This window comes from Delphinus delphis, chromosome 9 (assembly GCF_949987515.2).
Source record: "Delphinus delphis chromosome 9, mDelDel1.2, whole genome shotgun sequence".
NCBI lineage: Eukaryota > Metazoa > Chordata > Mammalia > Artiodactyla > Delphinidae > Delphinus > Delphinus delphis.
Genome location: NC_082691.1, coordinates 28093962 through 28120927, shown reverse-complemented (window position 1 = coordinate 28120927; position 26966 = coordinate 28093962). Strand labels below are relative to the sequence as shown.

Here is a 26966-nt window from a genome sequence, read left to right as displayed (position 1 = left end):
AACACCTTGAACTTGGACTTCTAGCCTCCAGAACTATGAGAAAAGAAATTTCTGTTATTTAAGCCACCCAGTCTGTAACATCTTGTTATAGCAGCCATAGCAAACTAATAAAATCTCCCTATTAACATTATAAGTATGTGAATATGGAAAGATCCTTCAAGGGATCCGACACCCAGAAGATTAAGAATCTTTGCATTAAGGAAGTAGTTCTTAAATTGCTGTCCTTCGATCTGGATCCTGTAACTCTCATGGAGCGGGTCCCTGAAATCCACATTTATGACACACTTTCTAGATGACTTTTATGTACACAAAATCTCATAACAGTTTTCCTGAGCCCTCATTTCCTATGTGGAACTAAGGCCAGGAGTTAGCAGCTTCCCACTTTAATGTGATTCTGCTTTAGAGTAGGGGAAATTGAATAACCTACTTATCCTTGATTGTTTTGGCCTAATTGTACCCTGAGGCCTTTAATGCTAGAAAGACTGCTGTAATGGAGGAAATGACCTGTGAAGACTATATAAGGATAAGAAAGCTGGAGAGTGATGAGTATTTATGAACTGCATCTTAGGGAGCTAAATAGAATAGTAGCTGGCTGTTGAAGCTTCAGGGTTCCATCCAGCAAGGATGTCAAGGAAAGTAGCTATACAAATTATTAAATTGAATAACTTTGCTGCATTCAAGGGTAAATCCTTGTTTTGTGGGGCCTGAAGTATATACAGTTTGCTGGGCCACTTCAGGAAATATAATTCAAACTTAAATTTCAAAATTGCTAACGCCCCTCCCAGGGCCACAGAAGGGCTGGGTACTCATGAGGAATTCTGAGAGGTAAGCTACATTAACTCTGAGGTGACTTCACCCCACCTGCATTTGTTATTTTGTACTTTTCTTGCCTATTTCCACAGAATGATTAGCAATAAAACTCCACATAGACGTTCTGCATTTATTTTCAGTAACAGCAGAGTTAGACAAGGTCTACTTCATAGACAGTCTGTTTAAAAAAAGTAGACTTAAGAATGAGAGGGCTCCCCTGGTGGCACAGTGGTTGAGAGTCGGCCTGCTGATGCAGGGGACACGGGTTCGTGCCCCCGTCCGGGAAGATCCCGCGTGGCGCAGAGCGGCTGGGCCCGTGAGCCATGGCCGCTGAGCCTGCGTGTCCGGAGCCTGTGCTCCACAGTGGGGGAGGCCGCAGCAGTGGGAGGCCCACGTAGCGGGGAAAAAAAAAAAGAATGAGAGTTGGTGCCTCAGTGCTGTCCAGGCTCTGAAGATGTGATGTTTCTGCTTCTTGGCCAAGTTCTCCTCCTGTCTTTCCTGGACCTTACTCCTTCAATGATTTACCTGTTATTATATCTTTAATCTCTCCTGCTTTATCTTTGGGTTTCTTAACCTCAATACTGTTAACATTTGGAATAAGTCTAGGTTGGAGCAGAGAGCGTCCTGTGCCATTGTAGGATGTTTAGCTGTATCCCTGGCTTCTATCCAATACACTCCAGTAGAATGCTGCCCCTGAGTCATGATAATCAAAAAGTCTCCAGACACTGTCAGATACCCCCCGGGAGGCAGAATTACCTCAGGTCAGACCACTGTGTCTAGCCCATCATTTTATAAGCAGGATACAGACCTCTCATTTAAAAAGTCCCACCATAAACATATATCTACTTGGTGCTACCACATCCCTGCTTCTTCCCCTGGGATCAGTCACCTTGGAAGAGTAGCCAAAGCCCATTTTCCCTGCTTTCTCACTTTCCATTTATTTCTTAGTTTTTAATATCTTTTAAAATGTAATATGTGGGGCTTCCCTGGTGGCGCAGAGTCCGCCTGCCGATGCGGGGGACACGAGTTCATGCCCCGGTCTGGGAAGATCCCACATGCCGCGGAGTGTCTGGGCCCGTGAGCCATGGCCACTGAGCCTGCGCGTCCAGAGCCTGTGCTCCGCAACGAGAGAGGTCACGACAGTGAGAGACCCACGTACCACAAAAAAAAAAAAAAAAGTTATCCATGTTTAAATTGGCTTTTTGGCTTTTTTTTTTTGGCCGCACTGCATGGCATGCAGAACTTCCCCCATCAGGGATCATACCCATACCCCCTGCATGGGAAGCACGGAGTCTTAACTGCTGGACCACTGGGAAAGTAAAAAATCTTCTTCATTAAATTTCCTTTCAGTCACTACTTAATTTTAAAATTATCATTTTGTATTGAGGAAGAACTTCCAATCTAGATCATCTGAAAAGGAATGTACCTGTTTCTTCTCATATTCTCCACCCCCAATTTATTTATACTTAGTGCAATATCAAGATGTGGCCAAAAGAGATAATGAAAGTTTATTATGTTATTATTAAATTCTCTAGTTAGCAGCTGTACACTCAGCAATATTAAATGTTTTTTGTTTTTGTTTTTTGCGGTACACGGGCCTCTCACTGCTGTGGCCTCTCCCGTTGCGGAGCACAGGCTCCGGACGCGCAGACTCAGCGGCCATGGCTCACGGGCCCAGCCGCTCCGCGGCATGTGGGATCTTCCCGGACCGGGGCACGAACCTGTGTTCCCTGCATCGGCAGGCGGACTCTCAACCACTGCGCCACCAGAGAAACCCTAAATGTTATTTTTACATGATGCATAGTTGTTTGAACTTCAGTCTGGTGAAATGTAATTTGAGTTAAATCTAAGGGGATTTAAAATATATGCATGCAAAATTAATGAGTTACTTTTTTTAGCGTTAAACGTGTAATTCATAAAAAACTGTGTATGTTAAAAATATGATCAAGAAAGGGGAGCAAAGGAATAAATACAAAACATCCTGGTATATTGCTAGCATTTAAGGAGCATTTAAGAGTAAAATTTACACAATTATTGAGTAATTCAAGCAATTCTTAAAAAGAGGATTTAAAAAAACTTTTCCTGTGACTCTAAATATTTCAATAATATATGATAATATTTCAAAATGGTAAATAATAATATTAATTAGTAAACCAAAACTAGTAATGAGTTAAAAATCCCTCTAGATATTACACAAAGTTTTTTCATATAGCACCTAACAATTATTGAAAACATTTTTGTGCTGTTTTCCATATTCCATGAGAAAAATTTATTTCCTAATTCATATTTATCAGGTTTATTTGTATTACCATAAAGAAGCATTAGCCATGGTACCTTTATTTGTGTTTCTTTATTGGTTGAAAGTTTGTCTTCATTCTTTCTGATCAACATTTCATTTCTAGAATGAGATATAATGGATCAACAGCTACATTTTTTTTTTTGATATTAGACAGAGCCAACAGATTATTTTTTTTGTTTTATTTTAACTTATTTCCATTTGCAGATATTATAAGACCTTTTGAAAAGTAGCAGAATGTAATAGCAAAGAACACGTTTTATAGCCAGATTGCCTGAACTCCCGTATCTGGTCCAGCACTTAGGCGATGAGTGATCTTGGTCAGCTTATTCCATAACTCTATTTCTCAGTTTTCTCATCTGTAAAAGAGAGATAATCATAGTATTTATCTCACAGCTTTTATAAGACAGTTTATTGACTTATTAGTTGCCTAGGCCAGTGCCTGAAACATAGTAAGTATTATCCAAATATTTGCTATCATGGTTATTATCTAAACAAGACATAGAATCAGCACATGATTCCTATGTGCTGCCATTTCTAACTGAGGTAGGAGAGTACTGCATATTTTTAGAGATGATTCAACTAAGTTCTAGGAACAGTCATGGAGATACGAAGTATGCAGAGATGAATAAAACAGTCCCTACCCTAAAATATTTCTAATGCAATGGAGAAGATACATACATACACATCTGTCACAGGTAGCACAGTTTGAATAGAACTATAACAAAGGCCCAAGTAAAATGCTAAGAAAGTATACAGAAGCTGGGAGTTGAGGTTTCCTGCATGAGATATAATTTAAAATTGGACTTTGAATCGTAGTTGGAATTTTGATTCACACAGATAGGTAGTGGGAACAGAGAGAATACAGGGAAGACGGTCAGACATTTTAGAGCACTTTGAAGTAATGACTTGGCTGAAGTAGATAGGTGAGGTGGGAGCGTGAGGGTATCAACAGGGTAGAATGAGAGTTAAGGATGGAAATGGGGTTTAGACCAGATCCTGAAGAATACTGACTGCTGTGCTGTTGAAACTTAATCTTCTAGGCAGTGCAGGAGCCAGTGGGAGAGTCTGAATACGTGTAAAACACATCAGAATGGTAGTTCAGCATGATTGCTTTAGCAGCAGCATGTTGGGTGAATGGAAGGAAGAGGAGAATAGGGCCATGAGGCCAGTAAGTAGCAGTTAGAACTTAAAACCAGGTTCACTTGTCTTAGAAGCCTAAGGTCTTTGCACCATGTCACTGTTGAGAACCAGGCTGCTGCTCTGGTGTGAACTCCGTGTCTCCCAAGGTGGTCTTCAGTGTACTGTTAGTTCTGCCTTTTGTCATGAGGTGCTTCTTTCCTCTTGCTTCTTATTCCCTTTGCATGACTAACGTTTACCTTCGTAATGGTTAAGAGACTAGTGGAACAGTTAGTGGTTGGTGACAGTAGTGGAGGAAAACCACTGACAAGTGCGAGAAGGAACTGTCTCTCCCTTGTTAACTTAACGGCAAAGTTGAGTTCCCCACGAGGCTCCGGTATTTCAACCACAGGTGAGGGACTAGCTTGTCCGTCTCCTATCGACATAGCCCCTTGCAATCTGTGCACATTTGAGAAGTACTGAGATTCCTGAAAAACAAATCAAAATTATTCTCATGGAGGTAGCAATAGTAGTTTGAGGTATAAAATCTTCTTTTCTTGTTTCATTTCATGAAGAAATCAAAAGTGGAAATGTTTGTTTATTTAAGCTGTATTTTATAGGACGTCATAAAACATTCCATATTTAGTAGTAAATATTCACTTTAACAAATTTTCACCCCTGGCTTTCTCCAAGTTTCAAATTTCAGCTTTATTTTTCTAAAATTACTCTCACCACCATTATTTTAAGCTAAAGTTACACTACTTAATTTGGATATCTCTAAATATAACTCAGTCACTTCTGCTTGTAAAAATATTTATACTTTTCTCGTTTACTCAACTTTACTGAATCCAAGGTGAAAAATAATGCTTGAATTTTAGAAATTAATTTTTTTAAGTGAGAGAAAGGCATTAGAATCTAATTTGCATATAAAATGGCAAATGGTATTTCACATTAATGATGGCAGTTTAGTAAATTTCATCCATTAAAAAGGGCACACACAAGGCCAGAAATGTTTGTGTCATAATAATAGTGTTCTAATTCAAAAGCTTTGGATTATAAACATTTCAAGAACAAATCTTGTCTATAGTCCAAAAGATTATAATTCTAGTATACAAACTACTTGAATAATGACAGCCATTGTAATTAAGTATAAAAGCATAAGCAGTAAGGATAACGTGTCAGGTTAAAACTACCATTTATAAACCATTAGGCCTCTTTTAATGTGTTATACTCAATCTATTTTCTTGATTTTAATGACATTTATAGGACCTTTCATTAAAATATACATTGATGGACACTGGTACTATATATAGATATAAAATATATAAAGAAAGACTAAAATATAAACAAACGTTTTTCATTAGAATAATAGAATTAGGAAGAGAATATTAGATGAAGTTATAATAGTGTCTTAATCACTTAAATGTATTCCAAGGAAGAGAGACTTATATTACCTGGATCATTTTATTTAATTTTTTTCAATAAAAAAGGAAATAATGTTTTTTAGACAGTTAAATTATTGCTTCTTTGTTCATTTGTTTTTGCTCTCCAAAATCTCTGAGTGTCCTAACATCTTGTAACAATAGAATTGTTAAATCCTTAATCCTGGTGTAATTAGGAGACTCGGTAGGGAGTCCGGGTAAGAATTACTTTGTAATTTAATTTTTATTTTATTTTTCTCCTTTGAGATATGCAAGAATAGTAAATGGCCTGTTAAAATGCATTGGACAATTAAATTATATTGTAGGAGTGTTGTGATGAAATGATGTGTATTTAACCTTCTGCTTTTTGTACCTTTCTCAGTGCAGAGAATTTGGAAATGTCATTACAACCCTGTTGCTTAACTGCCTTTAAAAATGTTTTATGCAGAACAAATAGCTTAATTTTATGGGTTTTTGTTGATGCTATACTCTGGAGCAGAACCAAAAGGCATCCTTACTGCCAAAACAAATGAGGAAAATCATTTCCCTTACTGTCTTGGCAGAACATTTGTACATGATGGCTTTAAAATAACTTTTGATTTCCAGTGAGATCATTCTCTGATCTTTTCTCACCTGAGTGGACCTTTGAATGCAGTCCTGAGCCTGTTAAATTTTATTAAAAAAAAAAAAAAAGAAAAGAAACCAAAGCAAACTAATGTATAAACAACAACAAAAGCAAAACTTGAGTAAATATATAATGACATTGTTCATTTGGAGAGTTCCCCTGTGTTGCACTTTAGTGGTGAGTGTTCATAATTTAATCTTCTACCTCTCTCCCTTCCATGGACCCAGAGTGATCTGGTTAACACCCTTTTCTCTACCCTCAGAAATCCTGCCAGTCTCTCAAACTTGCTAAATCCTGCAGGATTTCCTCCCTGATTAGACAGGAAAGTTACTTGTCTCATTTATTTGATACTGCTTGCAGCATTTTCATGTCAGTGAATCTATATCTCACACTTTATTGTAGGATCCTTTACTGAATTGACTTTTTGAAGAATGTGATAAAGAAATGTTGACTGATACAAGTCTGCCAATAGACAATGAATGAGCAAGGATTGCATTTAAGGCCTTATGCCAGGTAGGCATTTTAGGGCTGGGGCAATAAGTCACTGCCTTGCCCTCTGTAACTTATAGCCCTAATAAGAGAGCTGAAGTTGAGTACACATATCATTATAGTCATAGGTAGAAAAAGTAAGAAAAGCAATATAGAGGATCAAAGGAGGGAGACATACTATCTGTTGAAAAAGTTAATCAGGAAACGTCTTCTAAGACGTGCCTGAAATAATGATTTCATTATTCCTAGAGCAACTGCCACTATTAGGTTTGCTGCTAGAAACAACACATGTTCTGGCAATCCTAGAAAAGCCATGTATTGTCTTCGCCACCACATAATATGTGATCTTTTGTTTGTGTCAAGAACTGTGAAGGGCCTGAAATTTTACCTTGCTTTTAAGACAACAAGTTAGCCTGTCATAGTTTCATTGATGCTGGCAGAAGACAACGCCTGGGCTAGAGACAGAGGACTCTGTCACTCACAGGACAGCAGGTAGCATGAACCTCGTGTTTCCATCTTGTCTTTTCCTCCTCAAGTCCCATAGGGGATGGGCAAAGCAGCCTAAGTAGACGCTGTACACACAGTGAATTTGTGTCATACCCGCTTTACCAACCTCCAGCTCAGAAAACTCCCAGTCTTACAAGGGATTTGCTAGGAAAGCTGTCCAACCTTTGCCCAGAGGGAGACATTATCTTTATTATCCTGGTCAGGAAACAAATCTTCTATTTGCCCTGAAGGGAGATTCTATCTCTGTCTTCCAAGCCTCTTTGAAAAGATAATGTGGAACAAAAGCTGTCAATAAAGTATAGGAATCCTCTAGAGAATTGCCCCCCAGACAATATGTTCAAATAGTCCCGGAAATAATCCTTATGAAGCAATGATTGAGGAGAATGAGGTAATACGTTGAGGTTGTTGTATTGTCTGGATACTGTTTCAACATTGAAAAGCTGAACTTCGTATATTTTTCCAAGGAATTAGTTATCTAATACTTTGAAATTATAGAACTACGGTTTAAAGAAGTCACCATTTTACATAATGATGAAAAATGAATAAAAAAAGATGCTAATATTCTAAGAAGAAAAGTGCTGCATCTCATAAATTAAAGGTGTTAAGAATATAAAAGCATTATTCTGCTCTACTGGTGAGGTATTCTCCGATTTATTCATGTCAGTAAGCAAATTGGTCATGAAAATCTTTCCAATGATGGATGATCCTAAAATGAATTTGTATTTTGAATTTGTATTTACACACACATATACATTCTAGCATATCCTTTTGAATAATTTATGCATCCACAGTAAAATTATAATTCCAAAACCAAATTGAATCTCAAATTAGAATAAGTTTTAGAAATCATCTGAGAAAACCTACTGCTCAGTGCCTGAATTTTTTCCAAAATAAAGGATAAGTGAAGTTTATAAATTCTACAACTTCACTTCCAGAATCCTTTTGTCAAGTGGTGTTGGTAACCTCCCTCAGGCTGATGTGAAGCCTGCGGTTGAACCTGACATTGTCTTATTTATGTGGTGTCTTTCCTGAATCATATATGATCCACTGATAGATCTACTGCTATAATGAAGCACATTGATTCTAGGGTATTCTATGTGTGCTTTGGACTTTTTAGTTGGTTTTCTTTTATATCCCTACTTTTTTCCTTTTGTCTTTTTTCTATGTTGCAACATAACAAAAAGCGCTTGTGTTTTTATTTAAAAGTTTATCTACTGCACTATGAAAGCAAAGGAACACATGAATGCTGACTATTGTTAGTAAGAAACTTCAGGGGGCTCATTACACTAATAATAGCATCAAAGTAATGTCATACACCTATAGTGCAAACCCTAGAGTGCTTACTCCTATGATAATAAATTTAGTCATAAAACGATCATCATAATCAAATGCCATTGTCACCACTTTTATAAATCCCCAATATTTTTCATGCATCAGGGCCTGGATTTGACTACGTAATGTGTGAGTTAAGTGACAAACCTCTTCCCCATCTAGCATATAAATACCTAACCTGATATTGTATGGGACACAGCTTTTTTAAAAATCTTAAATTTTGACCATATTTGGGATTCAAACATGTATATCAGATTTCAAAAACTAAAACGCCTACAGGGGCCACTCAGGTAAAAGAAAAGTCTGAAGAGAATCAGAGAGTGCCTGTCCCAGTGAAGGAAGACTTCAGACTCAACTCCAGAAGAATGGTGCCACATAGGAAGGCACGCCTGTTGCTTGCCTTTTAGATTTTTCTAGAGACATTGTACACCAGGGCATGTAGATCCAAGGCACAGGCCTTTGGAGGCAATGAACAAAAAACTATAGGGGGTTCTGGTGAAAGTCAGCATCGCTCAAAATAGAATTCATCATCGCTGACCAGCAGAGTCCATGAAGATGATACATTAGCATGAGAAGGCGATTCCATGGAATTCAGAAAGAGACACAAGAAAGGGAGCCGATTGAGCTTTTTCAGTCAGGGGAGGAGGAGTGATTGATCCAGCAGGTGAGGGGATAAGCTATTAACCTGGAGGCTTTTAGATCTTGAGGCACAGGAAACATTTGAGAACTTACCAGTTGCTACAATTACTTAAGGGAATTGTATACCTTGGTTCCCACCCATAGATCTGCACTGTAGAGTTGGACAGAGAAATATGCATTTTTTTTAAAAGAAGCTCCCAAATAATACTTAGGTAAAGTTCTGGTAAGGATTAAATTAAATGTTGAATCTGAAGTGCTCAGTACAAAAGTTAGAAAGCTGATAATGCCAAGTGTCAGTGAGGATTGCTGGTAGAGTATAAACATGTCACCATCCTGGAGAGCAACCTGACACTACAGTAAAACATTAAATGTATGCTTCGCTAAGACCCAGTGATTCTGCTCCTGGTTATACATACCAGTGGTATTCTTATACAGATCCCAGAGGGACGTGTACAAAAATGTGCTGCTGCTTTTGGTGGGGGGGGGGGGAGGGGGGAGGGAGTGGTTCTTGTCAATAAAGTACTTTATTAAAACAAAACAGACTATTGTGGTAAGAAGCCTTTTCCCAAAGTAGCTTATACACCATCACTTGTGGTGTAGTCACTGCAACTGAAATGAGCTGTTCATGGAGATCATAAACATTAAACTGATTCCTCTAGGTTTTATTGGGAGAAGATGTGCCGATGTTTGCCGTGGTGGAGATTTGGAGACAATTTGGGTGTCGTCATTGGGAGAGTAGAAGAAGGAATATGGGGGATCCATACCCCAAATATTACAAAGCAGTTAGAAACAACAGACTGTGTGTATACATAGGGCTTTGTATAGGGGTCTTCAAAGCCCAGTTCTTAGTATAAAAGATGAGAAAGACTTTACATAAATTAAAATATACCATTTACATAAATTTAAAAATGCACAAAAAGCAATATACACTTTATAAGAACATATGCAAACAACAGAAAAACTGTTAGTCTTCCCAGGAACAATTTACAGTGATTGCCTCCTGGAGGGATGCAGGGAGAACATGGAGGGGGGAAGGGAAGGAAATAAATAGATAATTAAAATAAGAGAGGGACCTTTTGAGACCAATGATAATAATGAGCCCTCAGTTGCATAGTATAACAAACTCAAACCTCTGCACATGAGTTTATAAAGTAGAAGAAAGAAGAACTAAAAGTTCTTGCCACGCTGTCTGCCACATGGTGTGATTAATCTATCATTTAAGCAAAAAGAGGAACAGAAACAGTGTGAGAAAAGAAAAGGATAGAGAAAACCATTTCTTGCATTCCCAAAAAAAAGTACTTAATGATTTCTGCCTGTGGTCCCAGCAAAGTGCTAGGCACTATCTGAGATGAAAAAGAGGTATTTGATATATTCTCTCTTCAATGAAGAAACCAACAAATTTGAAATACAACGAAAATTTCCCGAAATCCAGTGGGAAACTGGTAGAGTTAAATTATGTTTTAAAAATAATCAAAGATGTTTGTGGTGTATTATGAAGTGATACATTATAAACAAAGGATGAATTATAAATTCATTCATTATAAATCCTTTCATTCTTTTGTTCACAAATGTTATTGAGAGTCCACCACACCAGGTTCAGTGCTAAGTGGTAGAAATGCAAAGGGAACTTAAGGAGGTTCCTGGCCTTTGGGGGTCAGACAAGTTCGGGAGAGAGATTGGACAGCAGAGGTCACAGTAGGTTAAGTGCAGAGCAGTGCTGGTTGAAGTATGGGTGACCTCTAAAGGCCTGAGACTTGAGATGAACCTTCAGAAAGATTAAAAAAAATAATAAGTAATAATAAAGTTTAGCATAAAATAAAAGCTAAAAGATAAGTGCCTTAATTTGGCAAATAATGCCATAAAGAAGATAAAGTCTTGCTTGATCTTCTCAAAGAAGGAAGTAGAACCAACAAAAATAGAACAAAATAAAATGTATTGAATTGCAGAAGAAAAATGAAATGGTTTTTCCGTGTGGTTTATTTTTATATGCAGTTGCATAACAGTCCATTATCTTTTATTCCAGATACACTGGCCAAGTACAGCAGTAAAAACAGAAGAATGCATAATGAAAGGAAAAGATGCCGTGAGTATTATTCATTGTAAATTAAACAAATCATCAATTATAGTCATGGTCAGTGACAAAAGACTGAATCTCTAACCTTTTATTTGCTCTTAAAACACATATATGCAATTCATTTCAAGAATAAGTATCTATCTCTCTCTATATCTATAGATATATATATTGATATATACATATATATCAATATATATGCACACATACATACATGTATATATACACACGTATACGCATGCACATATGATATATACATGTACATGTACATTTTCTATATATATAATATATAATTTCTATATATATAATTACTTAAAAATTAATTTCAGTGTAGAGGTAGAGTAGCGCACCAAGGTACCATCTAGATCTTGGTTTTATTTTGTCTTATAATATTTTAGTCAACTCAGATTTATAAATTCCTTCTAGTCAGGCTTATCTCCTATGTACTGGGGACAAAAATAATTTCAGGTAATTTCTTAATTTGAGGAAAAGCTAAGCACCGTCTTTGTGAGATTTCATCTCACCCTGATTAGTAAATTAGAAACAAATGAAGAAACTAAAGGAGAAAAAACAAAAAACTTGAAAGAAGATGGCAAAGGCAGTAAACATGCTTTATATATTCCACATGTTTTGAGGATGTCTCCTGCTGAAAGAATCAATATTCCATCTCTCCATAACTTCCCTGCAGCATGTGAAAGGGAAGAGGTGGTCCAGCAGCAGCAGCCCTGCCATAGTTGCTAACACACGCGTACACGTATATCATATGTGCATGCGTATACGTGTGTATACGCATGTACATGTGAAAGGGAAGAGGTGGTCCAGCAGCAGCAGCCCTGCCATAGTTGCTAACACACACGTACACGGGTGAAAGGACTTTTCACGTGCTAGGAGTAGCTGGCCGACGACACAATTCACAGCTTTGGAGGAAGGCATGCACAGCTCCTTTTGAAAGTTAACTCATCCTTTTTTTCAGTAAGAAAAAATAATACCATGTAGAAATCTAACACACATTATACCAACTCCTGATTCTAACGGCAAAGGGATGAGTCAAGACATTCTTGCTGGCTTAGTCTACAGCGTGATGCTGAGTAATTGAACACATTCACAGGCTGTGTCAATCTAAGCCTACCCGAGCCAAAATGTGGTCTAATCGGCTTACTCAAGCTGTGACAGTTTCAAGAGAGGAGAAGCATGTGCTTATAGCAATATGAAAATAGGATATTAGATTTTCCCAACTATACGGGTCATATACAGACTAGGATGCTGCATGAAGGGAAAATTAAAGGAATAAGTCTATCGGTGTGCCCCAGATAATCGGTTCAGTAGTGTGTTACTTGTTCTTACCAAGGGAATGCTCTATTCTGAATCACTTACGATGAGATAGGTCTGCTGGCTTTTTCATCCTAATACTGTTGTATGAGAGAATTTAAAAGTCAGAATCTGACCTTATAAAACATAATATGTACTGATTATTGCATGTACTAATGTCAAAGTGCTATTTAGCAATAAAAGGGTTTAGTATTTCTCTCATAATTTAAATGAACTAGCAGTACCTGCTTTGCCAACAAGGTATTTGCTAAAATTAATTTAGTCAAGTTTTGTCTGAAGTAATTTTAAACTTTTTTTCACTCAGCATACTCAACTAATGACTGATCTATTAAAAGTTTGTTACACATGGAGTGTGTATCAGGTACTGGGTTTGATTAACTACAGAATACAAAGATGTGTAAAATCAAGATTCTGTCCTTGATACGATTACAGTTGAATCCCATTATGGGCAAACTAGAGCTCTGGGGCCGAATGTGACCTGCCATAAATGAAGTTTTGTTGGAACACTTCCATATACATTCATTTTTCTGTTGTCAACGGCTGCTCTTATGCTATAGCTGCAGAAGTAAATAGTTGCTGCAGAGACCAGATGGCCCATCAAACTAATTATATTTAGTCTCTGGTCCTTTATAGAAAAAGTTTGCTGATCTCAGGACTGTAATCTTATAGTAATAGGTATAAAATGTTATTTTTATCAGTTAGCTTTCTATCTGTTTACTTGAAAATTCTCTATGAAAGTACTTTATATGAATTTATGAGTTTGAAGATATGACTTATTTGCCCAAACATCAAAACTCTGTAGTGCCCTAAGGTCTGCATATGTTCCCTTAAGGGTAATGAAGCTTTTTCTAGTTATTTGTTTTCTGACTTTATGCTGATTCATTGTTTATATGAAATTTTAAAAAATAACAGGTTTGGGAAGAATTTAATTATTTAGTGAAACATATTGCCATGTAAATATACCTGGATACATTTCTGAACAGTGCTTTTTCTAAATTCCTCATGTACTAGAATACATGAAAATGATACACTCGCATTATTAAATGTAATTCATACGTCGCTGTATTGGTCACCTCTGTCTCTTCTTCCACTGGTCCTTGTCTTCTTTTCATCTGCCCCCTTTGCCTTCTCTAACCAAGCGTGAGTTATACATGAGATTTCTAGGGCTTGGAAAAGCAATAATCAAAAAAGAACTAAACATATTCATTACAGTAATCACTTTCTTTTTTTTTTTTTTTTTCCTGCTTTAGAGTGAGTGTGCAAATTATGTTCGGGTTTTGCATCACTATAATAGGACGCACCTTCTGACCTGCGGTACTGGAGCTTTTGACCCCCTTTGCGCCTTCATCAGAGTTGGATACCATTTAGAGGTATGATGATTTCATTCATTGCTCTCAATGGATTATCAAAAGTAATGCTTAAAAGAACTTTGTTTTAAAAGAAAGGTTGTGGCATTTCTTCCTACAAAAGAGAAAAGCATTTGTGATCTTCTGATTAAGCTTGCTTGAGTCAGATAATCGATCTCCCTGGGGCTTTAAAATTCTTGCCAGCTACAAAATCTGTGAACCAATTAATTCTTTAATGTATTCATTCACTGAAGAATTTCATTTACTTAATTTGTCCGCTTAAAAATATTTCTTAATATCAAACTGTGTTCTCTATTGTCTTCTTATATAAAATTTTATTGGTGTAAGTGCCAAACTAGAATGAATATGTATATATATGAACATATATATACAAGCATATATGAAAATAAATTACTACCTGCAGTATTTTTTAAAAGACATGCAAAGGCTTGTTGATCCTGTAATGACTCCTTTTCTTGGCCAGGTGAGGTGGGAGAGGTCGAGTTGGGCTGGGGGGAGATTGCAAACTGACTTAAGATAAACTTTACTTGATGAGAGCTATACATGTCCTCCCCTGAGACCCCACTACTAGATGGTATGGTATCCTTAAAGCAAATCCCAACTGAATTCTGCCACATACACCACATTATATTTACTAACAAGCAGGCTTGACATTCAGTCATATAAGCGGTTTCAACAAACTGGGTAAGCTCTCAGCTTTGGTTTATTTAGGCACATTTTCAAGCACCTTACATCAGTTTCACTGTGAATAAGCATACTGAACAATATACTGATGTCAGGGTCTGTTACCTTCCCTTGTCGTCAGAAGGCAGAATCCTGCACAAGATGGGACACAGATAAAGCAGAGCTCTGGATGATCTATAGTTAGGCAGCTAGACTCTCTCTCTCTCTCTTTTTTTTTTATTCAAGTATAGTTGATTTACAATGTTGTGCTAGTCTCTGCTGTGCAGCAAGGTGACTCAGTTATACACATGCGGACCTTCTTTTTTTTAATGTTCTTTTCCATTGTGGTTTATCACAGGATATTGAATATAGTTCCCCGTGCTATACAGTAGGACCTTGTTGTTTATCTGTCCTGTATAGAATAGCTTACATCTGCTACTCCCTTGATTCTTGGACCCCATTTATGAAAGGGCAGCAGTGACTATAAAATATTTTCAGCTACCACATATGAAGAGCAACATTCATTTCACTAGTGAAAAATTATTTCTGATATTCCTGATACTAGTTAACACACATGTGCACACACAATTAGCAGTATCTGAAGTGCTCACTCTAGCTGCCTTTGGAGAGTGCCCCTGATTGAGGCACTTCAGCTGTTAAGCATCCTTATAGGCAGGATTTTTGATTAGCATATTTTAAATGTTAACTAACCACCCCTAGTTGTAGATTAAACTTAAGTAGTGTACACAAACACATCACAGTATATTTACTAAATTATTTTAAAGAAACAATGCAGGTAATATAATAGGAGAACATTAGAAGGCAAGTAAGTCCAGTGCAAAGTCAGAATATTTACATATATACAAATATACAAAGTATACATATGTATATACATATGCATATGTACATATGTGTATACAAACACACAGGTATACATAAATACAAAGTCAGAATATATACAACTTGTGTTGCAGATTTATTGGTGGCAGATCCTCTCAGTTTTCATTTATCTGAAAACGCCTTCATATCATCTTTATTTTTGAAGGATATTTTCCCTGGATATAGAATTCTGGGTTAACATTTTTTTTTCTTTAAGCGTCTCGGAAATGCCTTATAATCTCTTTCTCATGTAGATTTAGGTTTCATTCGTGCTGGTATTATCCTGTTGGTAACTGCTTTATCTTTCAAGATTTTCTCTTTATCTTTGGTTTTCAGTAGTTTGTCTGTACTGTGCCTATGTGTGTGTGGTGACAGTGTTGGAGAGATTGATACCTATATTTCTTGGGATACTAAGATTTTTGGATACAGCGTATATATTTTACACCAAATTTTTGGCCATTGTTTTTTCCAAATAATATCTCTGCCTCATTCTCTCTCTCCTCTCCTTCAGGGACTCATAAACAGATAGATAGACAGACAGACAGACTGACTTTTGGGCAGTGTCCCACAGATCACCGCGATTCTGTTCATTCTTATTCAGTCATTTTTTCCTCTGTTTTTCAAGTTGGATAAATACCTTTGATTTATTTTCCCTTTCTTCTGACAGCTCCCATATGCTGTTAAGCCCACTCCATTAATGGTCCATGTAAATATTGTTCTTTGCAATTCTAGAATTTTCATTTTGTATATTTTCCATTTCTATCCTGAGTGCTCCCCCATATTTTTATTTATTATGACTATTTTCCTTTAAACTTTTGAACATATTTTAATAGCAGTTTTAAAATCCCTGTGTGCCCCATTTATGATAAAAACCCTGCAGAAAGTAGGCATAGAGGGAACTTTCCTCAACATAATAAAGGCCATATGTGACAAACCCACAGCCAACATCGTCCTCAATGGTGAAAAACTGAAAGCATTTCCACTAAGATCAGGAACAAGACAAGGTTGCCCACTCTCACCACTCTTATGCAACAGTTTTGGAAGTTTTAGCCACAGCAGTCAGAGAAGAAAAGGAAATAAAAGGAACCCAAATCGGAAAAGAAGAAGTAAAGTTGTCACTGTTTGCAGATGACGTGATACTATACATAGAGAATCCTAAAGATGCTACCAGAAAACTACTAGAGCTAATCAATGAATTTGGTAAAGTAGCAGGATACAAAATTAATGCACAGAAATCTCTGGCATTCGTATACACTAATGATGAAAAATCTGAAAGTGAAATCAAGAAAACACTTCCATTTACCATTGCAACAAAAAGAATAAAATATCTAGGAATAAACCTACCTAAGGAGACAAAAGACCTGTATGCAGAAAATTATAAGACACTGATGAAAGAATTTAAAGATGATACAAATAGATGGAGAGATATACCATGTCCTTGGATTGGAAGAATCAACATTGTGAAAATGACTCTACTACCCAAAGCAATCTACAGATTCAATGCAATCCCTATCAAACTACCGCTGGCATTTTTCACAGAAGTAGAACAAAAAATTTCACAATTTGTATGGAAACACAAAAGACCCCGAATAGCCAAAGCAATTTTGAGAACGAAAAATGGAGCTGGAGGAATCAGGCTCCCTGACTTCAGACTATACTACAAGGGTACAGTAATGAAGACAGTATGGTACTGGCACAAAGCCAGAAATATAGATCAATGGAACAGGATAGAAAGCCCAGAGATAAACCCACACACATATGGTCACCTTATCTTTGATAAAGGAGGCAGGAATGTACAGTGGAGAAAGGACAGCCTCTTCAATAAGTGGTGCTGGGAAAACTGGACAGGTACATGTAAAACTATGAGATTAGATCACTCCCTAACACCATACACAAAAATAAGCTCAAAATGGATTAAAGACCTAAATGTAAGGCCAGAGACCATCAAACTCTTAGAGGAAAACATAGGCAGAACACTCCGACATAAATCACAGCAAGATCCTTTTTGACCCACCTCCTAGAGAAATGGAAATTAAAACAAAAATAAACAAATGGGACCTAATGAAACTTACAGGCTTTTGCACAGCAAAGGAAACCATAAATAAGACCAAAATACAATCCTCAGAATGGGAGAAAATATTTGAAAATGAAGCAACTGACAAAGGATTAATCTCCAAAATTTACAAGCAGCTCATGCAGCTCAATAACAAAAAAACAAACTACCCAATCCAAAAATGGGCAGAAGACCTAAATAGACATTTCTCCAAAGAAGATATACAGACTGCCACCAAACACATGAAAGAATGCTCAACATCACTAATCATTAGAGAAATGCAAATCAAAACTACAATGAGATATCATCTCACACCAGTCAGAATGGCCATCATCAAAAAATCTAGAAACAATAAATGCTGGAGAGGGTGTGGAGAAAAGGGAACACTCTTGCACTGCTGGTGGGAATGTGAATTGGTACAGCCACTACGGAGAACAGTATGGAGGTTCCTTAAAAAACTACAAATAGAACTACCATATGACCCAGCAATCCCACTACTGGGCATATACTCTGAGAAAACCATAATTCAAAAAGAGTCATGTACCAAAATGTTCATTGCAGCTCTATTTACAATAGCCAGGAGATGTAAACAACCGAAGTGTCCATCATCGGATAAATGGATAAAGAAGATGTGGCACATATATACAATGGAATATTACTCAGCCATAAAAAGAAATGAAATTGAGCTATTTGTAATGAGGTGGATGGACCTAGAGTCTGTCATACAGAGTAAAGTAAGTCAGAAAGAGAAAGTCAAATGCCGTATGCTAACACATATATATGGAATTTAAGAAAAAAAAAATGTCATGAAGAACCTAGGGGTAAGACAGGAGTAAAGACACAGACCTACTAGAGAATGGACTTGAGGATATGGGGAGGGGGAAGGGTAAGCTGTGACAAAGCGAGAGAGTGGCATGGACATATATACACTATCAAACGTAAAATAGCTAGTGGGAAGCAGCCGCATAGCACAGGGAGATCAGCTGGGTGCTTTGTGACCACCTAGAGGGGTGGGATAGGGAGGGTGGGAGGGAGGGAGACGCAAGAGGGAAGAGATATGGGAACATATATATGTACAACTGATTCACTTTGTTATAAAGCAGAAACTAACACACCATTGTAAAGCAATTATACTCCAATAAAGATGTAAAAAAAAAAGTGAAGTATGAGGTAGCTGTGAATGGAGAGTAAATAAATTACAAGAAATTAAATTTCTCTCTAAAAAAAAAAAATCCCTGTGTGCTAATTTTAACATCTGGGTTACTTTAGGTTTGCATTGACTGTTTTTTCTCTTGATGATGAATCATATTTTCTTGTTTCTTTGCATGTCTAGTAATTTTTATTTTGTACTGAACACTATAGATTATATACTTTAATTCTTGATTCTGAACTCTGTTACCTTTGAAGAGAGTCTGTTTTTATTCTAGCAGACAGTTTACTTGGCTGGACTCACACTCAAAACTACCTTGCAATGGGCAGCATCCACGCATCTCTTGTAACTTTCCAGCCACTGCTTTTCAGGGTCTGCTTGCACATGCAGTTCAGGTGTCAGCTAAGGACTTGGGAAAGAGTGTATACACAGATCTCAGGGCGCCTCCTTCAGTTTCTGGATATGCTTTCTCACTTTTAAGTTGATTTGGTACCTTACCTTTCTGTCCTATGCCTTTCCAAGCTAGAAGGTCTCTAGCTTTCTGCTTGAGTTCTAGCCATTCCTCCCCACATGAATTAGGACATTCCTTGAGTGAAAAACTCTCCAGTCTTTGTCTGCTCTTACTGAATCCACTGCCTTCAAATAATTTTTTTTGTACTTTTTTACTTAGTTAATCATCATTATCTGTGGGAGTTAGTTCAGTACAAGCCTCCTTGTCATTAGTAGACGTGGAACTCCATGTAGTTCACCTCATATACGTAATGTTGAATATTTTTCTCATGTAATTATCTTAATATTAGGTCTGATTAAAAACATATTTTGAAAAAAATTCTGTGTGTGTCATAAAAGGAATATGTGGTCAGATGATAATAAGGGCAGTGAGAGATTTATTCCCAAAACTCCATTTGGAGGCTTGATAAAATTTCATATGAGGGAATGAAAAATTACAAATTGTTATAGGCAAGGAAAACGTTTAAAAAACACAGAGATAGGCACGTATAGAATAGGTTCACAGACATTAGTTGCTTGGGAAACAGCAGAAGATAAAGCTGGGGCAAATTGGTGGAGGATGTTGATGCTAGACAGTGGCATTCTGTAGGTATTTCTGAAAACAGCATGGAGACTAGGAAGGAGGTTGAGCAGAGTGTTTGATTGACATGTCATTAGTAATATTTAGCATTGATTCAAGCAGAGAGGGATGAAAGGCAGAGAGAAATTAAAGGGAACTATTATAAGAGTCTTCGTGAGAGATCATGAGGATATTTGAGTGTTGTCACAATAGCAAAGGAAAGGAAGTGTGGAGCTGATGTGAGAAGCCACTCAGCAGGAGTTTATATAACTTAACATTTTATTGGATGTTGCTGACGAAAAGGAATCAAAAACAATTCCAATTTTATTTCTTGATGACTGGGAAGAAAAACAGTCTAACAGCAAGAGGAAGCTAAGAAGATAAGAGTATGTTTCTGTGAGAACATAAAAAATGCTCAGTGTTTCTCAGTTATAACTGCTTTATTTCCATGTACAGTTATTTGAAATATTGATCCTGCAGCTAGGATAGGATGTTATCAGAATACGTTGAATTATTGAACCCTAGGGAGTTAATGGTCCCTGAAGGAGTCTCTCCTTTCTATTTTTCTCTCTATCCCTCATTCTCTATCTTATTTTTTTCTCTTGCTTTCCTTCTCTGCCGTTCACTTTATCAAAGTAACTTGGAAAATGCCATTATTTAGGTGACAGTAGAATGTTTAGGGAATATCAATGTAAACAGACTGAGCAGACATAGTAGTATAAGGCAAATCATGTCAGTGCAAATTAGAATCACACTTGTAAGAGTGAAAGGAAAAAAATTAATAATAGACAACATTATCAGTGCTACAGAGAGGGCAGTTTTGGTAAAGGGATGAGGAATTAGAATGTACGAGATGAAGAAGTGACTGAATTGTGATAAAGGCAGTAATATTGCCTATTCAATCCAGAAATAGAATTGTTAAGGAAAAGAAATATGGAGAAGGATATAAAAAGTGTAGGAGTGTTGAAAGGTTTTTCTTAGGATAGTAGATGGGGAAACTTTATTTATTGAACAAGAAGATATGATCACTTTCCTTCTTGGCGTTAAGGAGGGCTGGGTGGGAAGCAAGTTTGACAAGGCGGGGGACTGTCTTATAGTCAGTGGAGAGATCTCATTAACAGTTGGATGTAAAGGGCTATTTTTCAAGAGAGAAACCAGAACTAGAAATGCAGATTTGAGAATTAACAGCATGTATATGTGTGAAAGCTGAGCCCTTTAGGTATGATATCATTGCTTAGGAAGAGAATTTGAGTAAAAAAGGGGGAATAGTTGAATATAGAGTCCAGAAACACCAATATTTGAAAGGCTAGTGGAGGAAGAAAAACCCACAAAGGAGACTAACAAGAAGTGCCTAGAAAGGTTAGGAGAAAAATAGGAGAGGGGGATAGCACAGAAATGAGGAAGTGATCAACAGTGTTACAAGTCTCAAAGAGTCAATGTCATTGGACTTACAAAGTCTTTGGAGGAATTTATGAGAGGAGTTTCAGTAAAATGTGGTTGCAAATCATGGTTTTCTGGCATAAAGGATTAAAGCCAACTTTCTCTTGAATCACTTTTGTCTCTTTCTTCATTTCATTATTTTTAATTTTTTCCTGAAGTATAATATAAATACAAGATGTACACAGCGTGTGAATGTATTGCTAGATCACGTCCACAAATTGAATACCCCTGTGTAACAGACACCCAGATTGAATCATTTCTTTTATTTTTTGCTTTTATTTGCACCTTTTTTTCCCCTCATAGGTTGTAAACTCTTGGTTTTGTTTTATCTTTTTCTCTTATGCCCCTTCTAGTTTAGTCTTCATTTTCAAAATTATTTTTTCTTTTTATTTCAAAGTCCTTCCTGAATTCTATCACTTCATTTTTTAGTTTTCCTAATTTTGATTTATGTATTTTATTTCTTCTATCTTTTCTTAACTTCTTTTGAAATACTAAGTTATGTTTGATTCTCATCCACTTTGTGGCGTGTCTGTTTGACAAACTTTCATTGTCTGTGGTAATGTTATTCTGTTTATTATTCTTTTAGCCTATGGTAACATTGTAGTAGATTCAGGTGGCATCTTCTTCTATTGCTCATTTTTATAAATAATTAGTTCCTGAACTTTTAAAAGGAAAGTGTGGATCAGAGTAGATGTATGTCTAGCTTTACATTTTAGAACTCACCATTCTGTTTTGTTTTGTCAAGTTTTCAAAACTATGGAGATATGGATATAGATACAGATATATAGACATGGATATAGATACAGATATTCTTCTGGCCATGATCTTTTTCTCTTTTGTCTGGCTGTTGCTTTCCCTTGACCTTCTTTATCCCTCCTCTTGGACAAATTGTATTCCACTTCCAGCAGTTTCTTCTTGGAAGGGAAATGGGCTGGTTAATTTTGAGAATTCATAAGACTCCATTCTTTCCTCAGGCCCCTTGAAATCACCCACAGATTGAATCAGCAAGAATTCCTCCCAGGTTCACCTGACATTCTAAAGCAATGCTACACTACTAGTGAGTGCTTATTGGAAATATGAGAGTTATTTTCTTCTCACATTCGACAAAACCTGGTTGCTTCTCTCGGCTTCCTCTGGCAAGATGTTAATACCCTGTGTGTTTTATAGCTTGCAGTACTTCATCCACACCTGCTGGTACTTAGGGGCTCATGGAGATGTCTTAATAGCCACCTTGCTGCAGGTGTTGTGTTGTCTGTGAGCTTGTCGTTTGGCATTTCTAGTTGATCCATCTGTTTTTCTGAGAGAACTTATGGAAAATAGAATGTATGCCTCTGCTGCTATCCTCTCAGAAATCTCATATTACCGAGTCCAATCTTGTACTGCTTTCTGCACGACAGGCCAGTAAATCTAGAGACGGGTTGTTGGGGCAAAAGGAATAGTGACTTTATTCAGAAAGCCAGCAGACTGAGAAGGTGGTGGACTGGTGTTACAAAAAGCCATCTTACCCGAGTGAGAATTCAGGCTTCTTTTATCCTAAAAGGGGAGAGGATATGGCAGGTTGTTGCAAACTTCTTAGTGCCGGAATCCTTTGTTCTTGCAGCTGTCTGTGTAGGTCAGGTCACTGATGTTCCTATAAACCTACAATAAGACAATTGTTATTCTCTGTTCTGCAACTTTTTACCTCTGTATGAATGAAAAGGAGTTATACCTTTAAAGGTCAGAGCCTGGAGAATGGGCTATGATATATATGTCAGGCTGTAGGCAACATTCCTTTACAGAAGGTGCAGAGCCAGCATGACTAAGCACAGGCAACGGAGCACAAAGGTTAGAACTAAAGGAATAGATCCAGCATGGAGTCAGGTTTGTTCTTCTCTGTTACAGTAAGAGTACCATTTATGTATTTATTTTTTAATTTTTTAATTTTCGGCTGCATTGGGTCTTTGTTGCTGCACGTGGGCTTTCTCTGGTTGCAGTGAGTGGGGGCTACTCTTCGTTGTGGTGCGCAGGCTTCTCATTGCAGTGGCTTCACTTGTGGAGCATGGGCTCTAGGCACACGGGCTTCAGTAGTTGTGGCACATGGGCTTAGTTGCTCCGCTGCATGTGGGATCCTCCCAGACCAGGCCATGAACCCGTGTCCCCTGCATTGGCAGGCAGATTTTTAACCCCTGCGCCACCAGGGAGGTCCCAAGAGTACTTTTTAAATAATGAAATGCTAGCAGGGAAGTCCCAAGAGTACTTTTTAAATAATAAAATGCTATACAAATATAAAGTACTATGTAAAATACTACAAGTTTATGTCTACTTCTAATTTTACTCAGCTTTCATAGAAAATCTAAATTATGTGTTGAATATAGAGGTTCAGACAAAAAAATCCGGGGCTTCTCTGGTGGCACAGTGGTTGAGAGTCCGCCTGCCGATGCAGGGGACGTGGGTTCGTGCCCCGGTCTGGGAAGATCCCACATGCCGCGGAGCGGCTGGGCCCATGAGCTGTGGCCACTGAGCCTGCACGTCCGGAGCCTGTGCTCCTCAACGGGAGAGGCCACGACAGTGAGAGACCCGCGTAGCACAAAAAAAAAAAAAAAAAAAATCCCAGAGGTTCAGGTATAAAACATGTTTCTAGAGAATTGGCAAGGCCTTGAACTGCTGCAAAATAAAAATTGCTTTCATCACTTAACAACCTAAGTTTCTCTAACAGCACAATGACTTTAGCTCCATGCTATTAGCATGCTACTATTTGCATAAGTTTTCTGTGTTGCAAAACAAACTCCCACAGATTTGGCAGCTTAAAACAGCACACATTTATTATCTCACAGTTTCTGTGGGGCGGGAGGAGACCAGGCACTGCTTAGCTGGCTCCACTGCTCCACGTCTCTGAAGGCTGAAATCAGTGTGTTGCCTGGGCTGCCGTGCTGCTGGAGCTCAGGGTCGTACTCCAGGTTCTTGTAGTTGTTGACACAATTCAGTTCTTTGCAGTTGTAGGACTCACGTCCCCATTTTCTTGATGGCTGTCACCCAGGGGCTGCTCTCTGCTCCTAAAGGCCCCCAGCAGTTCTTTGCCACGTGGCCCTATCACAACATGACAACATACTTCTTCGAAACCAACAGGAGACTCTTTCTGTCCAATTTCCTAAGGAGTCATATAGTATAACCTAACTATGAGAATTACTATACCATCACCATATAAAGTACTATAATCTAGAGGGGGGTTTCTACCGTATTTATAGGTCTTGTCCAAACCCAAGAGGTGGAGATTATACTAAACCTCTGTAAGAGGGGGTGGGAATATTGGGTGCCATTAGTATTCTGCCTACCATACTCTCATTTACATATCTTTATATGGAAGGAAGATTGTATTAATAAATACAGGTGTTTTAAGAGGATGGTTCTGGGAGAGGCAAGGCAAAGGCACAGAGCAAAGGGTGAAAAATAAAAGTCATTCTTTTCTAAACTTTGTCCACGGCTCTCCTCTTAAAAAAAAAAAAAAAAAAAAAAAACCCTAACATTCCTCCTGGTAAGAACTGTAAAGACTGAGGGGTGAATTTGTGGGCCGCCTCCAAATTTGGCTGCTCAAAAATGGGAAAATTTGATTGGCTTTGAGGGCATAGCATTTGAACGTAGGTTGCTGTGGTATTTCATTAGTGTAGGGTAAATTTTCTCAGTGTATTTTAATTTAAAGACTATTTATATCAGTTGTTAAGTACGCAGACTGTATTAGTCATGCAAATGTGTCTGGCACCAAAGATAATCAATAACACGCTTTTTGATTTTCAGTATATGATTTTGACACGTTTCATCTACTGCAGGAAGTAGCAGCTCAGCTACTTAAGTGGGGATACTGTCAGCTTCAAAATCAAAAGGATTATACATTAACTCAATCCAGTATAAGTCTCTTTGAAAATACGTTAGGAACTGTACCCAAATAATGTCTTTTACCAAGTTCACGTTTGTACTTCGTAGACTGGAAATTATGTATTTTTCTAGTTGTTTGTATTCCCTAGTTAAATATTCTCTGATGTGCCAGTAAGAGATTACTATCCAGACATAACAGATTCTTGCCTTTTAGAATCATGTGTTTTGTATATTATCTCTTGGGTCCTTTAGAGCTTAAATCCTTTATTTTCAATAAATATTGAAAATAACTTGGGCTTCCCTGGTGGTGCAGTGGTTGAGAGTCCGCCTGCCGATGCAGGGAACATGGGTTCGTGCCCCGGTCCGGGAAGATCCCACATGCCGCAGAGCGGCTGGGCCCGTGAGCCATGGCCGCTGAGCCTGCGTGTCCGGAGCCTGTGCTCCGCAACGAGAGGCCACAACAGTGAGAGGCCCGCGTACCGCAAAAAAATAAATAAATAAATATTGAAAATATCTTTTCAGGCAACAATACTTAAGTGTCCAAAATAGATTGGAACATACATGTTATGAGTACATGGATTTTTATCAGATATATTTTCCTCACAGGTTCTTAATATTTGTTTCTTAGCAGATTTTTAAATTTTTATTTTCTGCTTATAGTACAGAGTGAAAATCCCATTGGGAGAGCCAGCAAAACTAATAACAATTCCCAGAGGTTTAAAAAGTTACTCTCTTAGAGTTATATGACTGTTCTTTGTAGTTTGTTTTACACAACTGAGATCAGTATAGCCATGCATTTAATATTCTTTGTGTTTTTCACAAAGAAATATGCATATTTTGATATCACAAATTATTTTGTTTAATATCAACTCTTGTCACACCCAGCTTTTAAACACACAAAATTTCAAGGATTTTCAAATTTGTTCTCTTTAAGAGTTTCTGTTAGGTCCCTATTTATTTCTATTGGTTTACCTGCAGTTATCTTAAAAGTAGATAAAAAAATGTTAAAGATAATAAATTTTAAATTACTTTGTAAAAATCTAGGGTGAGCATTAGCCATTTGAATAGAATAAATACATGAAACTTTACATTGAGTATTTAGCAACATTTATTTTTTCAGATAATTTTTATATATTAAATTAGCTATTAGTTAACAGAAATGTCTATATTATAATTTGTATCAAGATATTTGTATAAGCCTTGTTGGTCAAATGTTTTGAAGGGCAACTCTGGTCTGTAATTTCCTGATCTACTTATATGAAAATAATATATGGAAATGTTTTATTGATTTAAAAATTATGGCAATTTATTTTATATTCATTTCAAATAAGTGATTAAAAGGTTATATGTATGACCCTATGAAGTCAGGTTTATGTTTTATTCTGACCTCAGTCTATGAGGTTTTCGTTCTGGAGACCATGTGTTGTACAGTTGTTTTTGACTGGAGGTGTAATGGAAATTATAAGCAAAGAAAATAGCAATTACCTAGCAATAATACTTTTTTGTTTAATTAAATTAAATTTATTTTTGGCCGCATTGGGTCTTGATTGCTACGCGCCGGCTTTCTCTAGTTGCGGCTAGCAGGGGCTGCTCTTTGTTGCTGTGCGGAGCTTCTCATTGTGGTGGCTTCTCTTGTAGCGGAGCACGGGCTCTAGGCTCGAGGGCTTCAATAGCTGTGACACACAGGCTCAGTAGTTGTGGCTCGTGGGCTCTAGAGCGCAGGCTCAGTAGTTGTGGCGCACGGGCTTATTTGCTCCGTGGCATGTGGGATCTTCCTGGACCAGGGATCGAATGTGTGTCCCCTGCATTGACAGGCGGATTCTTAACCACTGCACCACCCGGGAAACCCCAATACTTT

The 26966-nt window shown here is 37.5% G+C and overlaps 1 protein-coding gene across 1 annotated transcript in view; it reads left to right on the top strand.

Annotated features, from left to right (window-relative positions):
* SEMA3E (semaphorin 3E) overlaps positions 1-26966 on the top strand; it is a 256083-nt gene that overhangs the window by 150817 nt on the left and 78300 nt on the right. Inside the window, exons 3-4 of the mRNA XM_060019862.1 lie at positions 11262-11321; positions 13889-14008. Of these exons, the coding sequence (XP_059875845.1) occupies positions 11262-11321; positions 13889-14008 (180 nt within the window). The remainder of the gene's footprint in view (positions 1-11261; positions 11322-13888; positions 14009-26966) is intronic.